The 21812-nt window shown below is 34.0% G+C and overlaps 1 protein-coding gene across 4 annotated transcripts in view; it reads right to left on the bottom strand.

Moving 5' to 3' along the window:
- Positions 1-17154, bottom strand: part of mask (multiple ankyrin repeats single KH domain) — a 132760-nt gene extending 115606 nt beyond the window's left edge. For all 4 annotated transcript variants that reach the window (XM_069836168.1, XM_069836169.1, XM_069836171.1 and 1 more), the window contains exon 1: positions 16813-17154. In XM_069836168.1, coding sequence (XP_069692269.1) covers positions 16813-17010 — 198 coding nt within the window. In that variant the 5' untranslated portion in view covers positions 17011-17154. The remainder of the gene's footprint in view (positions 1-16812) is intronic.
- Between the last annotated feature and the right edge of the window lie 4658 nt (positions 17155-21812).

The raw sequence follows: 21812 nt of genomic DNA, 5'->3' as shown, positions 1-21812 counted from the left end.
ACATAATGGTATGCCCTACACGTTCTAAAATGAAGGTATAACATTCAAATAGCATTAAAAACACAAAATACTAAGGCACACCAATCACTAAGCCTATAAAAGTATCGAATTTCCCATTTACTCAACAAAACCTAAACCTGTCCAAACAGAAAAAATTGTAGATTTAGTACGTTGTTGAATAGATACCGGACTGTAAGTTTCGCAAACTTTAAGTTTTCATAAATCAGTCCTAAAACGAGTTTATTTTCACCAATATGTGTTAGCGTCAAGTTCATATAAATTTCAACTAACAAAACTACAAAATCCTACCTATCAAACACAAATAAAACCTTATAATCCGAGGTTTTAATATGAAAATCTCATCAGGGTATATAAAACGACATGTCTCAGAATTACTCTATTTTCTCGGAATTGCAGTATTGTTAACATAAATGCTCCTACTTCTCTGAAAGAATCTCGTTTTCGAGTATACAGCCTTTTGAATGACATAACGGCCATACTAAAGACATAAAAAATTTGGATTAATGGAATTTAAAAATTACGCTAAGTTTTTCTTAAAAATATGAAAGATTTTAAATACAACATGATAACTTTTTTTAGAATGTACGCTATAATATGTGCGGAAAGTTTCGGCCAAAATAGTTAATTCCCATAATGACCGTTGGAAGGGGTTCAACACTTGTGCAGTTATAAATGGCCAGTTGTAAGGTCATTTTAAAGCTTTCACACGATCTTTCCTGCGGTTCATCACTTCTGGATAAATGTCACAGACATGGATAACCTCAAAGGAAGCGAGTTCTTCCTACCTGGGACTGAACTTATATTTTCTAATACCGGCAATTATCCTTGTGAACTGTAACTGGAAATCCCCAAACTATATCCTAATTATCACTAACTCATACAGGATTTATTTTAAGTGCTGTAAGCGTACAATCAATACGAACTGAAATTGTTATCAATCGGGAGACAAGAAAAAAGGAACATTTCATTCAAGGTTTAAGTATTAACAAATTAAAGAAAAAAAAAGAAGTGAAAATAACTTACTGGCTTTTAAGGAACCCGGATGTTCATTGCCGCCCTCACATAAGCCCGCCATTGGTCCCTATACTGAGCAAGATTAATCCATTCTCTATCATCATATCCCACCTTCCTCAAATCCATTTTAATATTATCTTCCCATCTACGTCTCGGTCTCCCTAAAGGTCTTTTTCCCTCTGGCCTCCCAACTAACACTCTATATGCATTTCTGGATTCGCCCATACGTGCTACATGCCCTGCCCATCTCAAACGTCTGGATTTAATGTTCCTAATTATGTCAGGTGAAGAATACAATGCGTGCAGTTCTGTGTTGTGTAACTTTCTCCATTCTCCTGCAACTTCATCCCTCTTAGCCCCAAATAGCTCCTAGGCACCTTATTCTCAAACACCCTTAACCTATGTTCCTCTCTCAAAGTGAGAGTCCAAGTTTCACAACCATACAGAACAACCGGTAATATAACTGTTTTATAAATTCTAACTTTCAGATTTTTTGACAGCAGACTGGATGATAAAAGCTTATGAACCGGATAATAACAGGCATTTCCCATATTCATTCTGTGTTTAATTTCCTCCCGAGTATCATTTATAACGCGAAAATAACGCGATGAAAAAAAAAATCTCTAAATCAACTTCTGTGGCATTACAATATTTTTTTCTACGTACTCGTTATAATTAGAATATAAATATAGAGATTGGTTAATTCAACATTGGATAATTCGAATAGACGACCCGGAAGACAGGTGCAAGTGCAAACTATGTGGATTGAAATGTGACCGATATCATCTATTTTGGTGCAAAAAAAGAAAGAGCTCACTAACAAACTTCTGTAAAACTGAACAAAAGAAACATGCACATTGTGCGATATTCCTTCCATTATAATTCGAATAGACGTTTATTCTCTTGAAATTCCTATTTAAACCTAAGTTAAAAATTCGCATTTAATTCGAAAAAGCTTACACTCGAAGTCAGGACTTCATTGGTTTTAATGAAAATAGCGTCCTATCTGGAATTCTAGATAAGATTTGTAAGCCTAATGGAAATTTCTGTTAATCATTCCAAGAATTCAAATTCTGTTCTTAAACTTCACAATGATCAGCAGGTAGCGAAACAGAAGAAGGTCGCTGCTACTGTCAATAGATTTCGTCCCGTTATCCATTGACTGGCCGCAGGTAAGAGCAACGGGCGGGATGCCCAAAGCTGTTGTTTACAGGTGTATGGTGTTCCCTTCCCTCTTACCTTACCCACTAACAACTTTAAAGAGTACGAATTTATGAAAATCTTCATTACTGTATGTACAGGAGCTAGTATATTTATATTACTGGCTCTTCTGCATTCGTAATGTCTAAGCGTGTACCATACAAAGTTTAACGTTAACAAAGAAAGTTAAGTACTTTCTTCTGTTCGTAATCAAAGGTTTATGTGAATATAGATGAAACATGTCAGCAGTTAAGTTACAGTAGGCTGCACATTCATTACCCATTACTGCATACAAGTGTATAATTCTTGATATATATTTTCTAAAAAAATAATAATAATAATTTTCTGCATAATTCTATTTTTTTCTAATTCCCCTTTATAGTTCCAATTAAAAAGAGTACGTTGTAATACAATCACTAATCAAGAAATGAATAGAAAACCGAACAGAAAAAATATGTAATTGACAAAAAGTAAAGTCACGGCAATTTAAAAAGGGGGGGGGGGGATAACAGATTTAACACAAAGAAACGAGATAAATTTAACACGAAATTATGAAAAATTACAAAAAAAAAAATATTTTCCCTACTGTGCAATATTTGTCCACTTACGTTTGTTCAATTTATTTAATGTTTTCAATTGTTTATACATTTCGGATGAAGAAAGACAGCGGGAAAAGTTTACCAATGCCTACTTCAAAGTAATATTCTGTTACTTGCATGAAAAAACTGCTGAAAATAATGAAATACTAGGGCAACTCTGCTGAGAAATCAATATCCCACTACAGCTGATCATGACACACAAGCTCCTATTTCACTTTAAGGTTTGTATTCGAAGGTAATCATTTTCTCTTCAAATCAATTTCTTCGCGTAATTCAGTTGTTTTTCTTTGATTTCTCCAACTTCCAACAATGTATAAAAATATCATTTCAATCACTTTCAGTCTTCTTATGATAGCCTACTCATTAAATATGGACTGCAATATTTTCGGCTCGTTGCCCAGCATTATCACGGACATCAAAATGTGACCGATATTTAGGAAGCAAGAGAACTCATGGATCATGATGTATATCAATGCACCTGTCATTATCTTAAATAGATAGATATTTTCGGCTAATGCACTTCACACTTATGTCACAAATTCTCATGTAATCAGACATCCTCCCACAATGTAACTTTACGTAACGATAACTGAGACAAACCCCCCCCCCTCAACGTATACGAAGGTTAACGAATGTCAGCAAGATTATACTTTTCTTTTATTTAGAGACGGTGGAATTATTGGACATACGAGTATGACACTAGTAAAAGCTACGAATGTCCCGAGCTCTGATCCAACAGATCATCTTCTAGCAGTATGTTCGTAATGAATGACGTCAAGGGCACTACCGTCTAGTGTACAAGTCTACTTCAAGAAGTATGTATAGACCTACTTCAAAAAGTTGGTTACATTGGTGAAACAGAAAAGCTATACTGAAGGAGGCACATTAATTTTATTTCTTCACTGCCTTCTGTGAGATTTATAGCGATAAACAAGTTTCTGGTTAGCAACTACATATACTTTCAACATAATCGTTTGACACTGACCTGTTCTAAAGCACTGTTGTACCACAGTCTAGTATATACAGTCGCGAAGCTCAATACACAGTAAATATGCAAACATTAGATAGTTGCTCACCACTAGGATCGGTAATATCGCTTCATTACAGGCAATGCAAAATAGTACCGTCACGTCTATTGTTTCTAGCACCCTCAAAACTCAAGCTTCGTGACTGCATATAGTAGACTGTGGTTGTACCATTGCCCCTCACCCCACGTTTAGGGAGATGTGACTCCTTTAATGTAGTTCTTATGGAGAATCTCCCTTTACCCTCTAATAATTACCAACATAACATGCCAGAAGTTCAGACCATTCCAGGAAGAATTACTAAGGATATGGTCCGTTTCCGTAATATTGCGTCCTGGATGTCTAGAACATTGGTGTTCAATTTATGATAGTAGGCCTATTTATTTTATAATTAGGAACATTAAATCCAGAAGTTCGAGATGGGTAGGGCATGTAGCACGTATGGGCGAATCCAGAAATGCATAGTGTGTTAGGAGGCCAGAAGGAAAAGGACCTTTGGGGAGGCCGAGACGTAGTTGGGAGGATAATATAAAAATGGATTTGAGGGAGGTGGGATATGATGGTAGAGACTGGATTGATCTTGCTCAGGATAGGGACCGATGGCGATGTAAGGGCAGCAATGAACGTGCGGGTTCCTTAAAAGCCATTGTATACTTGTTCATAATTACTGCATATTATAGTTTCTTTTGCAATTTCAACTCTTGTTTTTCCTTGCTTGAATAACATTTTTGGTAAATTATTATTACTATTATTATTATTGCATCAATAACTATCAATAATAATTAATAATTAGTTTTAGTACATCAATCACAGACCTTTATAAATTCTGATATAATTGCAATGCAGTTTGGGGGTATGCTAGCAAAAAAGTCTGAATACCACTGCTCTAGGGTGTCATACTGGTAACAGGTGGAGAGGAGCCTACAACAGCCCATTAGAATATACAGGTAAACATCAAACGATTTTTATGTTGAAAGTATTTGTGGATGCTAACTACAGCCACGTATTCATCACTATATACAGCTCACAAAAGCCAATGACGCAAGAAACAATAAAATTGTGCCTTCTTCAGTGTAGCTATTCTGGAGAATTACCACAGAGGAAATTTTTAACTGCCTATACATGACGCAACAGCAGCAGTATTTTATCTATCGAAATACCTCACGCTGTCAGTGTTACGTCAACAATTTATCCTTCCCTAATCGAACTGTCCATGGGGCATTTGTAATGCACTGGCCCTAATAGAATGAAGTGCAGACCATTAAAGAATATGCAAGATACATTTTCGATAATGTTTCATTCATAGGATTAGGGCAGCATACGCAAAGCATGCTCTAACTTTCTGAATTTTATACAATCAGCCATGGAAAATTGCTAGCAAGTTCTCTGTTATCTCCACCAAGAGCAGAGAGCCTTCGGCATTCTTATCTAAGCACCCAGCATGAAACAAAAGGACGAGGGTTTGGACAACGAAACGTTTTTCAGTTACTCACTGAACATTCCTGTTGTAATTTAAGATAAAGCAGTGAGAGGTATCTACAGGGAAATATAGGCCTATATCTATAATAAATTAATCATTGAAATAACAATACCAGAAAACGATCTTATTTAATACATCTCCCTGAAGTAGTTCATAGTTCTCTGCCCAAGGACAGGTCTTTCACTGCAAACCCAGCATTCTCCAGTATTTCCTATTTTCAGCCATCCTCTTATTCTCTAGATATGATCCATGTATGATATGTATCTTAATGTTGTCTATCATTTGACATTTTCTTCTGCCCCGAACTTTTCTCCCATTCACCATTCCTTCCAGTGTATTCTTCAGTAAGCAGTTTCTTGTCAGCCAGTGACCCAACCAATTCCTTTTTCTCTTCCTGATCAGTTTCAGCATCATTCATTCTTCACTCACTCTTCCTAGCACAGCTTCATTTCTTAATTACCTGCTTGCAGAAGAGTTCTCAATTCCACGTTCCAATCCTCAATCTTCTTTTCTTCTTTCAGTTGGGTTGCATCATAATGTGTCCTTTCTCAGTATCCCCCTCCCAGCCATCTGAATGGGGGGATAGTTTATGTCCGGAATCTTTTACTGTGGAATGACTTATCATGCCAGGTTCTGAAGTAGTATTGTGGAATTACTTATGCTATATTCTGAAGTAATATGAGTTAAAACAAACAGAACCATAAAAATTGCATGCACTTTCTCATTAAGAGTTGTATGCAAAAATAAATTATTGAACCTTATACACAAATCAGTAGGCTATAAGAGACTTAGGAAAAAAAAAAAAAAAAAACTCTTTTAAGACCACACTACACAAAACTTGTAAAATAAGAACGCAATCTTTTATTTTTAACCAGATTTCTATCTGTATATTTGTTACGTAGATTTTATTTCAAGAGTTTCTTCAACTAACAACATCGGTGTATTCTCGCAGACAGGAATTAATAGAAACCTCTGGTCGGATCTTTATAAGTACAAGTCTGAATTTCGTATTATAGCATGTCCAACGAAGTTTCCTAACTCTTCTTTACTGACCAAAGACAACAGTAATGTCAATGACATTAAACAGGAACAGCAACACGGATGTACATGAGAGATAGGCTACCCATTCCACTGCAAAGAAGAACAAGGGAAGATAGAAAAACAAATCTCAAAAATCCCAATCTGCTCATTCATTTATGAACTACAGCTTCAATGCATTCAGATATAAATACAACAGCCCAAGTTTGTATTATCCGTTATTTAACTAGTTTACTTTACGACACTTTATCAACTGCGATGGTTATCTGGAGGCAGTTACTAAAAAATTACAAGTTGGAGGGATTTTTTGTGATTTATCCAAAGCATTTGACTGTATAAATCATAAAATGCTGCTAGATAAATTAGATTATTATGGAATTAAAGGTGTTGCACACCAATGGTTTCACTCATATCTCATAGATAGGAAACAGAAAGTTGAAATCAATACAACTATGAAATGTGCATCGACATGGGGAACTATTAATAATGGAATTCCTCAAGGATCAATATTAGATCCCTTACTTTTTCTAGTGTTTATAAATGATCTTGCCCCCCCAATGAAAGATGTAGGTCATCCCATATTATTTGCAGATGACACAAGTATAGTAATTACAGCCAATAACTCCAACACATTCCAATCTTCAAGAGAGGAAATTCTCTTTAAAATATGTGACTGGTTCTCAGTCAATAAATTAGTATTAAATTGTAACAAAACTAACATAATTTAATTTAAATCCTGTCCAAATTCAACGTCGCAAATTTCTAGCGCAATAATTAATAATAGATCCCTATTAGAAACAACAACAACCAAATTTCTTGGCTTAAAAATCGATAATGTGTTAAATTGGAAAAATCATATTAAAGAAACTACCCCCAAACTAAATTCAGCTTGTTTTGCTATTAGATCTATGCAAAAGATAGTAAATATCAATACCTTAAAAACAATATACTTTGCATACTTCCACTCAGTAATGAGTTTTGGAATAATATTCTGGGGAAATTCCACAGATAGTAACAATATATTTCTATTACAAAAAAGAGTAATTAGAATAATAGTAGGTGCCAAATCTAGGGAATCGTGTAGGGCTATTTTAAAAAAACTACAAATAATGCCCATGGCTTGTCAGTACATCTTTTCATTAATAATCTTCCTCGTATGTAATCGTGAAAACTTTGTAACTAATTCAACAGTTCATAGCATAAATACACGTCAAAAAATGACATTCATACTCCATTGGCAAGTCTATCATGCTATCAAAAAGGAATGCGTTATTTGGCAGTAAAAATTTTTAATAGCCTCCCTTTTGATATAAAAAATAAAACTCAAAACATAAAATTATTTAGGGCCAAATTAAAGAAGTACCTAATTTCTCACGCCTTCTATTCTGTAGGTGAATTCATGACATTCAATAACACTTCATGAAATTGATACTAAAACTTTGTGTTGTACTAGTAGACTATATTGTAAATCTCGTCTATATATATATATATATATATATATATATATATATATATATATATATATATATATATATCATCTAAACTGTGACTATAAATTAATTAAATTAAGATTTTATAATAGTGTTAAGTTTTTTGACTTGTTCCATATTCTAGCTGTAAGCATGTATGAATACCATGGAATGTTAATAAATACAATACAATACAATACAATACAATACAATACAATACAATACAATACAATACAATACAATAATATCCGAGTAAAAATAGAGGTGATAATGCCAGCAAAATGAGTCTAGGGTCCAGCATTGAAAGTTATCCAGCATTTGCTCTTAATGGGTTGAAGGGAAAACCCTAGAAAAAACCTCAACCAGGTGAATTGTCCCAGCCAGAATTTGAACCCGAAACCGCTTATTTCACAGTCAGACATGCTAACCACTACTCCACAGCAGTGGAGACTTCTCCTTAAGCAATCTGCATGTACATCAATTTTCAAATTCAGACCCACTGACCAGGTCTAACGTTCGTTTGTTTCTTTATGTAACAGAGCATCATTTTTCAAGTTACTTAATAATTTTGCACTGTATTGTATTGTATTTATTAACATTCCATGGTATTCATACATGCTTACAGCTAGAATATAGAACAAGTCTAAAAACTTAATACTATTATAAAATCTTAATTTATAGTCACAGTCTAGATGAAATATATATAGACGAGATTTACAATATAGTCTACTAATACAACACATAGTTTTAGTATCAATTTCATGAAGTGTTATTGAATGTCATGAATTCACCTACAGAACAGAAGGTGTGAGAAATTAGGTACTTCTTTAATTTGGCCCTAAATAAGCTTATGTTTTGAGTTTCATTTTTTATATCGATAGGGTAAGGTATCCCCGTAACATGCCATGAAGGCACTTGGGGGGCATGAAGGTAGAGCCCCATGCTTTCCATGACCTCGGCACTAGAATGAGGTGGTGTGGTCGGCTCTGACCGCCTTTTACCCTCAGGAAAGACCCGGTACTCAATTTTATAGAAGGCTGAGTGAACCTTGGGGCCGTTCTGAAAGTTTGGCAACGAGAAAAAATCCTGTCACCACCTGATATCGATAGGGAGGCTATTAAAAATTTGTACTGCCATATAATGCACTCCTTTTTTGATAGCACGATAGACTTGCCGATGGAGTATGAAAATCATTTTTTGACGTGTATTTATGCTATGAACTGTTGAATTAGTTACAAAGTTTTCACGATTACATACAAGGAAGATTATTAATGAAAAGATATACTGACAAGCCATGGGCATTATTTGTAGTTTTTTTTTAAATAGCCCTACACGATTCCCTAGATTTGGCACCTACTATTATTCTAATTACTCTTTTTTGTAATAGAAATATATTGTTACTATCTGTGGAATTTCCCCAGAATATTATTCCAAAACTCATTACCGAGTGGAAGTATGCAAAGTATATTGTTTTTAAGGTATTGATATTTACTATCTTCTGCATAGATCTAATAGCAAAACAAGCTGAATTTAGTTTGGGGGTAATTTCTTTAATATGACTGGATAGATGATTTGACTACAGCCTCTTTTGGCCTAAGAGTGGTTCTAAAGAAAACCACAACTGCAACAGTAAAACCTGGGACTCCAACCTGGTACCATTCAAATATGAAACCTGTTTCCAGAAGTATAACTAGTCCGGTCAGTCCTACTATTGATCCAAGTTATTTGGAATAAAAAGAATAGGTTTTGACTTCAAGTAATATCACTCAACCACACTATCTTACACAACTAATTCTTTGGAACAGTACTGCAGATATGTCCAACACCAAGTGACTGTGATCTGCACAACACACTTGTCACCAGAGTACTGTCAAATATCGCATCTGAGAAATTTGGAAAACATTATAGAAACTGTGAATCATACAAACACTTAAGTCAGACAACTCTTGCACTCAGAAGTGTCACAAATATAGCTTAAGTTTAAATTTATTTCATACATAACCTCAAAAGTGCAAATTACTAGGTTACTGATGTAACAAATTTATCAATTATTTTTTACTAAAAGGTAAAGGTATCCCTTACATATGTCATGAAGACAATTGAGGACCATTTTTTGCAAAACTTGCTAACTGAAAAAACTAAATTTTACAGGAGAGACAAAAAACTGAATGAAGACAAATAGGTTATAGGTGCAATCATCACACTTTGACACACTATAATGAAGAGAAATAATCCAATTTTACTAAGATAACTTTAACATCGTGTAGAGGCCTGATTTATGTTAACGAATCCACCAAAATCTCAATTTTACAAATTTTGCATTAGCAAGTTTTGCAAAAACGGTTCTCAATTAGTAGAGCTCCATGCTATCAACCTCGGCACTAGAACGAGGCTGTGTGGCCGGGACCATGCTCTGACTGCCTATCGCCCCCAGAAAGACCCGATACTCAATTTGACAGGAGGCTGAGTGAACCTCAGACCACTCTGGAAGTTTTGGCAACGAGAAAATTCCTTCACCATCCAGAATTGAACCCAAGGACTTCATGTCTGAAGCCAGTAGTTCTAACAACTGAGCTCAGGCTACCTGACATATTGTTTCAAAAGACTGAAGTTCTCGCTGATAGGCCTATGTATATCTCAGGCAGTACATCTCACTTGACGATATGTGTCAGAGGAAGAACAATAATTGTTTATATACAATTGAAGTCTGATTAATATCATATGTTACTAGTCACCAATGTATGCAATGGAGGGGGCAAGGAACTGGCCATACTACTCTATTATCTCCTGGCTTAGTTGCCTCATGAGTGATGTCTTATTGGTGTTGCTTATGGGTCCAAACCTGTCTTTGGCCAGTTGACTAAACAACTTCACATGTTCTTTATACCACTGTAATCAACAAACCAGTATTCAATTTTTTTCCAGGGAAGAGATCTCTTTCAATGCTCAGCATAGACACGCTAGGCTTCAAATTCATGACTGCTTATTATAGTGAAGTTATACAATTTATGTACGTAAGTATTTAAAAGGCATAAATACGAATAACTGTCGATTAAGTCAATTTACTTTTGCTACTATTTCTCACTGGAACTTGTTTGCACTTAATTTAACTATAAATAAGTAATGTACATGCTAACGTAGGTTCCATTGTTACGCACGCGTCTATCAATAATTTATAAAGAGGAATCGTTTAAAATACAGAACCTGCAACATCCATAGGCAATATTGACCTCTGTATCCTGCAGGCTGGAGTGTAAAGATCGAAAAATTGTGACTAACCAAAAACTAAATTACTGAATAACATGTAGGCCTAACCATAATGCAAATACCTAACAGTACAAATCTCCGCAAACTCATTTCTAAGGATATTCGATGAAGGGAGAGGTGGAGCAGTATTATCACAACTGGCTGGGATAAGTGAATGAGCAGAGGGAGGAAATCCGTCTCCGGACACCTCTACAAACTGCAGCCTGTATCAAAGCTAAAAAAAAACGTTAACAAGTAGTTTTAACAATCAAGTTACAATTGAGAAAACATCTTAACATCTCTGTAATCACAATTTCCAATCATTAGCAGCAGCAAAGAAGCCCTTGGTTTCAACGAGGACTTGCACATAGATAAGGACACATAAGTCATAATATAACACAACAGACAGCTGACAATACCAAAGTTGAAAGAAAATGCATTTGCTAATGAAAACTGTGACAATACCAGGACAGGAATTTGGGTAATTCACGACGTGGCACATGCACTGACAGCTAAGTAACTGGAGGCCGAGGACTGTGACAAGATTAGAGTGGGTTAGATGAGGGGACAGATAAGTGACAGGAGGCTGAGGACTATGACAAATTTTGGGTGGGTTAGATGAGGAGATAGCTAAGTGACAAAGTTAGAATGGGTTAGATAAGAGGATAACTAAATGACGGGAGGCTGAGGACTGTGACAAGATTAGAGTGGGTTAGATGTGGGGATAGATAAGTGACAGACGGCAGGGAATTGTGACAAATTATGAGAGTGGGTTAGATGAGGGGATAGCTAAATGACTGGAGGCATAGAATTGTGACAATTTATGAGTGGATTAGGTGAGGGGATATAGGCCCTATAAGTGACAGGAGGTCGAGAACTGTGACAAAGTTAAAATGGGTTAGATGAGTGGAGAGATGGATGACAGGAAATTAAGGACTCTGACAAGGTTAGACTGAGTTAGATGAGGGGTATGTAAGTGACAGTAAGCGAGGGCTGTGATAAGGTTAAAGTGGGCTAGATGGAGGAATAGCTAAGTGACTGGAGGCCGAGGACTGTGACAAGGTTACAGTGGGTTAAATGAGAGGACAGCTACGTAACAGAAGGCTGAAGACTGTGGCAGGGTTAGAATGGGTTAGATAACAGGGTAGCGAAGTGATGGGAGGTCGAGAACTATGACAAGATTAGAATGGGTTAGATGAGGGGGATAGGTAAATCATAGGAGGCGAGAACTGTGAAAAGATTAGACTGGGTTAAATGAGGCAGATAAGTGACAGGAGGCTAAGACTGACAAGGTTTGTGTAGGTTAGATGAGGGGATAGCTGAGTGAGAGAAGGTGAGGACTGTGACAAGATTAAAGTGGGTTAAACGAGGCAATGTCTAAGCAACAGGAAGCCGAGGACTATGACAAGGTTAGAGTGGATCATATGAAAGGATAGCTAAGTGACATATAGGTTATATTAGATAGTCACTTGTTTTTTTCACTTTACGACCTATTCCAAAAGTAAAGCAACCTTCATAGTCTATAAATTACTGGATCTATTTATTGTGTTGATAAGGGTACCTTCATAATTTCTTTAAAAATCTTAGGTCAATTTAAAACAATTTGTCAGAAGAAATATGTGTGAAGGATTTGTGTTACTCATATGGGAGTAAATTCATTTAATTTAATGTATTTAGTATGTTTAATATTGTTTATATGTATGTAATAGTTTTTAATGTATTTAATATGTATTTCTATAATAAATATGTAATGATATTAAAAAATAATATATATATATATATATATGTACCTATTATATTGGTCATTGTCGGTAAAAACAGTCAAACAATAGTTTTCTTTAAACGTCGCAACCGCAACGTCAACAGTGTATTGTTTCATCATGCTTCAAGTCTAATATAAATTTAAAATATTTCTTGAAATAAATGAAGTAACTCCAGCCCAGTGAGGCCCCTCTCTTCACCTACGCCACTAGTCATTTTAAACGTATGCTCGCGATTATTACTACATACATCAATTCCTTAATGTATCTCTGAACATTAAACGCATAATGTGTCCTTACTAAGAGATGAGGAGTCCCGAAATTAGCATAATGGTACTTAGTAGAAAACTTAAGATAGACACTTGCGTTTACTGCTTTCAAGTATACGTTTTCAATACAATAAAGGTTTCTGAAATAGCGACAGCACAGCTGACACACTATTACTGTACCCTGCATATTATCCTCCTTCGTCGATTTCCTATTTTACGAAAGCCTTCTTAAAATTCTACAGTATGTATGTATTTATTTATTGTGTGTGTATCTAACATACTGTAATGCAACATAAAAAAAAGAAAAAGAAAAAATACATAGCCACGTGTCTTTTCAGATCAATAGGCATAAAGCGCAAAACTAAATTTTTTGTATCTATTTATGTTTTATAAATATTTATACATTTATGAAGCTGTGAACCAATATAAACTGCCAAACTCGTTCTATACGTAAAGAGGTAAAATCTTTTGGATGTGACAGTTTAAAATACCCTAGGTCTAATCTTTCATATGCAGGCGCTGACATTTGTTTCAGAATACAGCAAAGTAAACATAATTTTCATTATAAAAACAAGGATCTACTTCCGCACATATGATTCATGAGTAACACGTTATTACCAAAGTGCATTCTATCACATATTATTCATGAAACCAAACTCCAGCTTCAAGAGCGATTTTGTATAGGATCTACATTACATATACCTAGAACTATAACCCATTTCAGAATTAAGAATGACAAATTTAATTTTAAGACTTTTCTTATATCCTTCTGAGTCCTAAGACATTTGTTTTATTTTTAAAGTTCAATATAATTCTACACTTCAAAAAAAAAAAGTCACTGACATGAGGTAAAATGTTGAAAAAATTCTGCAGGTTACAGTTAGGGCACAAATGCAGCTGTATATTACACTATACTTCCGGTCTCTGGACATAGGCCTACTATACTATACTCTTAGGACTCAAGAGAATATGAAAGGATAACTGAACAGAGAATACAGAGATCCGCATAACAAAGTGATGTAATCATGCTTAAGTAGGCATGGTAAAGCAGGGTGTACTAATTACCGTATTCTGATTAGCAACTGTCAACTTTTTATAACATTCGCAGATGATGAGACAAAATGACGAGAACTAATTTTATTCATCCCTCTTCAAACTGAAGGCGCGAGAAATGTCTTGCCATGAAAAGAAATTTGGAATAATGTGATAAGTTTCATTCATTTCTTTGTGTGTTACGAGACTGACAATGTTTGTTTAGCTGAACACAAATATTTATCCAAGAGGCTACTCACCAGATACCTGCTGCCATTTCTCAAGCCTACCTTTCCGTTTTAGAACCTGTATTTGTTTCTCTTCAACTTCAAAGATCAAGGGCATAAAAAAGTTGTTTTTGGGGAAATTCCATATAGGCTAGCAAAAAGCCATACAACATTCTATGAATTATCACTTTAATTCAGAAACATAAGAAACGACTTACAAACAAAGTTTGTAATTAGATGGTATCAATGATCAGGAAAATAACAATAGTATCAACAAGATTAGTTCGGGATCTGTCACCAACTCAATATTTCAATTAAACAAGTAATGTTTGATGAGTAGGCCCAACTAAGTTTAAGACATTAATACGCAATTTGGTTTGGAAATTGTTTACACCATTATGTAACTTAACTCGGACTCCTATCTAATAGTCTGGATGCAGCATCAACTCACATCAGAGATATGCATGGTCATTAAAGAACGCTACTGGATAATTAACTTCTAATGTAACACCAAAGACAGAATTATTGTGTTCTGAAAGAGAGTTGAAAAAACTTAACAAAACCGTAGTTGACAAAATATGACAATCCGCAATACTATAACGTAAAGAATTAGTAAACAAGACGAAGTAACAAGAAAAATCACATAACCTATTTAGGACAACTACTCCATATGTTAAATACGTTTCAAACTATAAACAAAGATGGTGGTTGTGTTAAAACATTGCTATTACGTATGGAGTGATAAGTGATAACTCTCCAAATGAGAAGATAAATATGTTTATAAAGTTAATATTAATCCGGAAGAGAGTTTTGAAGCTGTCAAATTATTGCCTCCACGAATCTATGTAATAACGCAAGCTAGTAGAGTCTTAAAATAAAGTTACAATATTAGCTCCGTGTACAAAACCACTTCAGTTGAACACACGCCACCCCAAATGAAATGACAAAACATATAATGCTAATTTGAATAGTGTCAGAAATAAATATTGATAAAGTTAAACGCAGCAGTAATTTGAAGCTCTTACAATTAAACATAATATCAATATATTCTATTAAAATCTTCCTTTGTTCTGCTGGGCACCTTGTTTTACCAACTTTTAATGTTTTCAGCACCCTACGCCATGTAAGTAACAAAAAAGCTGCTGTCCTGCTGTACTTTGTTGCTTTCCATACCCGTAAATACGCAATAGTACGAAAACGTTTTATCTTCGTGGAGGAATTTAAAAGCAATTAAGCTTAGAAGTCTAAATACAATGTCAAATGGGGGACAAATAAAAATGTGCATCACATTATCGAAGAACTGCTTTGAAAGTATAAAATACACCACCCTATAGGATAACAAAAGTAAGATTTTGTCGTACTGAAACCAAATCGATATGTATTAATAAAAACAAGGTTCTAATATAATAAAAATTTCATGTTAATGTTATAGATATACATTTAAATCACATTTTAGATGCTGCAATCACTTACACTATTATGAAAAGTAATCTTCATTTATGTCATTCGAATAGATCAGTATAATTTAGTTTTCAGATTCTTGACAAGGCTTACACTACATTACAGCCATCCCTACATCAAGACAAAAAAATTGCACACTGCACTATCACTCTTTTGCTATTTATGTATCTGTACAATTACGGACAATCGATGAATTTGCGTAAACTAGTATAAGAATGTTATTTTAGTAACAAAACTTAACGCACGACAGAAAAGAAATCTGAAATCACAGCAGATTTCTAGCACAAAAAACCGATAACCCTACACTACATGTTACACGCTAAATTAATAGAAGTGATTGCATTTCCTACATTTTCGATAATCACATATCACATCTGGTGCCAAATTTCACATAATAGCATTAAATTGCTACGATTAAATTGTTGAATTGGTTATGTCTGCAATACACAGGAAGTATTTGCACTTTGCCACTAAGCCTACATGGCTGCCTATTCTATATAAGAACTCGATTTTATTTCCCAGACGAGTCGTACATATATAATAAACTATGTAATTTTCGTCACAATGCGTATATAATACAATTACACGTATTATGACTACCATTTTGCACACAAGATGTAAAAGAAACCATTTAAATAAGCCTAACATGAATCAGAAACCCAATGAAACACCTTTCCTTTTCTTTACAAAAGCCAATACCTGATTCATTTCTTGCAATAACGGCACAACAATAATTCCACTTCACATTTAATCACTTCCGAAAGGGTTTAAAGGAAATTTCAACGAACTGTCTCAATAAAAGTAAAGCCTATTGCGAAATTTATTTTACTAGTCTTGTTCCTCGAGTAGGCCTACATTGTCTTCTGGACATTACTATGCCACAAGATGTCTCTCGGCGAAGTTCATTGAAACCTAGGTCTCCTCGAGGCCACCAGTATATCTACAAAATTAACAGAATACGGCAATATTACCTCAGAAACGTCCTCTTCTTCACTTTCCGATGAATCGGTCATAAATCTTGGTTGTAATTCTGAAAATGTCTCTGTTTCAGACTTGGTCGGGCTCGAGTTGGAAGATATGGGAGTCGACGATTTCCCTATATCGTGTTGAACATTCACTTTTTCAGGTTTTTGGTTATCTGAAGTGGATCCTTGTGCTACATTCTGCATTTTTAACTTTACTAAATTTTAAATGACATCAAACTGCGTTGTTAAACTTAAGGAATCACAACATACACAATTATCTGGCAATAATTCTATTACAATTACCGTCATTCACGCAAGTTAATACCCGCCATGTCTACTATGGTGAAGTTCCCGGATACTGTAACCAAAAATACAGGAGCTGCCATCTTTTGGCAAAATGCACAGTTAAAAATTGTCTGCAACGAATGCTGCCCTCTGACGCATAGTTTGTAATCATAGCATATTATCGATGTATACGTCGGTAAAGTTAATGTTTAAAAATTGACGTAAACACAAAATATTTTTATTCTTGTTCATACCATTTATTTTATTTCCATATTATGTATCACTGACTGTTATTTTTACCGTCTGTAAACAGTGTTAAGAGCTGGAATATTTGTTCTATTAATACACTAGTTATAACAATACTTGAGCTTTTGAAAGAAAATAACTTTTCAACAAATGATTATTTTAGCTTAGTAAAAAAGCTGAGAATACGTAATTACATTATACCATATAGTCGAATAAGATTTTGGGACTCCCTGCTGAGGTTCTTTTTTACCCTTTATTTATCGTCTGTATTCAGAAATGGCGGTCGTCAGAGGGGGGTCTCTGAGTCGGCGCCCTCTCTGTGAAAGTAATTTTAAAAGCTTGTTTTGTATACTGCATGATTTTCCATCCTAAATTTACGTTTTTATCTAAAACTTTTACTTTTCATATTCATAACAGTTTCCGTTTAACGGTTTTCATGCTGGCCGTTGAGCCGAAATTCAAGGAATTCAAATGCAGCTGAAGGTGAGGGATTTTAAAGGACAATAAAATCCGTAACGTGGTTTCCTCCACAAGAAAATAAAGCTATGAGATCCGCATCGTAAATTTAGAGGACGTAAAAGAGCCCTGTCATTGATATAGGGCTCCGGCAAAAATTGCGGGCCATTTCTCGCCCACGAACTTCAACTTTCAATAAAAAAAATCTGCGATTGAAAGAAAGAATTGTTAAATGAAATACACTGCTGTTACTACTACTACTACTACTACTACTACTACTACTACTACTACTACTACTACTACTACTACTACTACTATCAATTTAGGTCATTAATCCTTATCATTTTGAATCTATGGCAGGGTTGCCAGATTTTAGATCTACCAAGGAGGGGCATCCTTTTTCCATCATAACTGTATTTACGTTTTGTCTTAAAGAAAGAGTGATATTAATGTGTGCAGAGTTGACATTTTCATGACTGTACAAAAAAAGTATCTCTTTATATGCAGTTGAAACTAATAATTTGAATCTCAACATTGTAATTAATAAATAACATATTGTAGGTACAGATTTCCAAGTACAAAACAAGCGTCTTTCTGAAGGGATTGTAGCAATAATATGTTATGCCAATATTGTTAACTTATTGACTTAGTAGTCATAGTATACTCTTTATACTGTGTAGTAGTTCTGTCTTTAGATTTCCCCAGCTGTTTATTATTAATTGTAAAGCACACATTCGAAAAGATGACATCACATGTGACAAAATATTTAAATTTCAATGTTTATTAATTGATTACAATGGCATAAACTTTATTGATACCCAGGGGCAGGTATTTATGGAGATTAATCTTATCATTTGTTTCTTAATATTGGTATCGGCGGAGATTGTTGGAGATTGATTTGTACTCTTAGCGGAGATTAATGGAAGTTTTGGAAAATACAATTATTTCGGAATTGGAGTATTAACTCAGTATCAATATTATTTTCCAAATAATAATTAACATTAACATTCGTTGGATTCTGGTAAAGGTGCAGTATGGCCAATAGACAATATTTTGTTGGATTGAGACTGTATTTAACACACATTCATTAAAAAACTTGCAGCCCTCAAATTAACACTTTAAAATTATTAGTGAAATGTGGAATTCTCCGTCTTTTGAGTTCACTAATGTAATCAGAACACTTGGAATATCATGTAATGTGGCCTACTTGGATATATAACAAATTGAAGTGAAAAAAAATCCGAAAAAAAACTCAGAATATGAAATTCGCTATAAAACGACGCAATACTAATAATTCATGAATGTGTTCATATTTCGCTATTAGAACTCTATTTCGCGATTTGTCACGATTGTTTTATCCGCATATTATTAATCAGAATCATTTAATTCATAAAATTAGCAAAAATTTATTGTGTATCTATTATGCCGCATTTTCGCGATCTCCATAAATACTCTGTTTATACTTAAATTCATCTTTATTTTATGACAACATATTACTGCTCTAAACCCAACATTTAACATGCAGAATACATTTATATGTACATATTATCACTGCAGTTTAGCATTTTCAACAAGTTTTTTTTCTCCATTCTCTGTGCCATGCATTTCTGATGAACGTTTCCTTTTAAATGTTTCACTGAATTCACTGTCACAAACCTTCACTAGCCAAAATATTAGTTTTTTCCAATGTGCAAACCTATATTGTTAAGAAAATTAATCAAAATTTAATGTAATTATTTAGGCCTAGAAGAAAATAGCTACTACAAAACGATAAAATTACCACAACTGATGTTAATTTTCTAAAGGAGGGACTTTTGCGTCCCGTCTCGAATCGAAGCGGGACTCGGGATTTTTATATGAAAATCGGGACATGTCCCGCCAAATCGGGACATCTGGCAACCCTGTATATGGGAATGTTATTTAAGGGGTTAAGTACAACTAACAGCAGTAATATTTTTGGAAATATTCAACATTTTTTTCCTCCATTACTGTAACTTGTACAATAAAATACTGTCCTTCTGCTATACGAAGAATATATTTTTACAGTTTGAAACAATTTATTTACTTTTTTTTTTTTTTTTTTTCAAAATTCAAAACGGTGGCAGTTCACTGTGCAGTTATGAATCATTTCCCTCATAACTCATAACCTTGTTAACTTTTTCATGTTCTCTCGCTTTTATTATTATTATTATTATTATTATTATTATTATTATTATTATTATTATTATTATTATTTTTATTATTATTATTTTTTTTTTTGCTGAAACTCATGTTTACAATATCATGCTCCTTCATCTACATTCCTTAATAAATAATTTTTTTTTTATTTTGTGTTAGAAGAAAATACTGATATTTGACCATTTTTTAAACAAATTTATTTTTTTATCAGACAATCTATCGAGGTATAGAAGTGAGCTTGCATCATATTGTAGATATAACATGCATAAATACACAAAAAATTTCATCACAGAACGTTGGATAGATTTTGAGTTATGTGGGGAAACGCTTCATCACTGCACAGTGAACTGAATTTCGAAAAAAAAAAAATGTAAATACTTTTTTTAAAGTCTATTTTTTTTTCATATAGCAAAAGGACAGTGTTTTACACACACTAATTTTCATTATTGTACAAGATAAAATAATGAAGGAAAAAATGTTGAATATTTCCAAAATTTTACTGCTGTAAGCTGTACTTAACCCCTTAAGCTCCATCTACCACGATTCAGCTATCCATGCGGGTAAATAGATATGCAATCTGGAAGGATATTGAAAAACGCAAGTTGAAAACGCACATTCAATAAGACGCTTGGAGATGGTGCGCTATGTTGAACATCACTTTCACTATGTACAAAAAAAAGAGTTGATCAATAACAATTTTGTGAATCATGCAGACCTAAACAATGGATTGATATTTAATATTTATTAATGTATATATTTTTTTTCACGAACAAAGTTCTCCTCTGACTTTCTAGGTAGCCACCGGCGTAGCTCAGTCGGCTAAGGCGCTTGCCTGCCGATCCACAGTTGCGCTCGGACGTGGGTTCGATTTCCGCTTGGGCTGATTACCTAGTTGGGTTTTTCCGAGGTTTTCCCCAACCGTAAGGCGAATGTCAGATAATCTATGGCGAATCATCGGCCTCATCTCGCCAAATGCAATTTCGCTATCACCAATCCCATCGACGCTAAATAACCTAGTAGTTAATGCAGCGTCGTTAAATAACCAAGAAAAAAATTCTAGGTTTGTTGACATCCTTCAAAAACATTAGATACATAATCGTGACGACTAATAGCTCTCGTTAATTGCATTGCCACTTTTTATTTTTTTCGTCTTTACATATTCAATTGAAACTTATTGAAAGTGAAAAGCAACTTAGAATATTTCGATGTTAAGAACAACATTCACAATCATTCTAAGTTACTAGATTTAATTACCATCTTGTCGTTCCCAATGCAAAATGTAAAAATTGGTACTCGATTTTGGCAGTTCACATGTTTAATCTCTTGCCTCTAAAGACCCATTTTCTTGGTTTTAGTTTATTTTCCACTAGAATGAAAAAATGGTTAATAGATAATCCATTTTATAATTTAAATGAATTTCTTAATTCTAATATTAGTACTAGTGTAAGGTTATTGTATTTTAACGACCATATTTATAGTACTTTGTACTTATGACAATAAAACTGATAGATTGATTGATTGATTGATTGATATGATCTGAAACTACTAATTTTGCCTATTACTTGTTTGATGTCTAAGTCATAATAATAATAATAATAATAATAATAATAATAATAATAATAATAATAATTATTATTATTATTATTATTATTATTATTATTATTATTTATTTATTTATTTATTTATACTGACAGTTAAGGCCATAGGGCCTTCTCTTACACTCTATCAGGTCACAAAGTATACAAGCAGTTAAAATTTAACAAAAAGTTAAATAACAGAAAACTAACATATTACAAAATAATAATAATAATAATAATAATAATAATAATAATAATAATAAT

This window comes from Periplaneta americana, chromosome 9, assembly GCF_040183065.1.
Source record: "Periplaneta americana isolate PAMFEO1 chromosome 9, P.americana_PAMFEO1_priV1, whole genome shotgun sequence".
Classification (NCBI taxonomy): domain Eukaryota; kingdom Metazoa; phylum Arthropoda; class Insecta; order Blattodea; family Blattidae; genus Periplaneta; species Periplaneta americana.
Note: the sequence above shows the minus strand (reverse complement) of the source record. Positions and strands in the feature narration are given on the sequence as shown.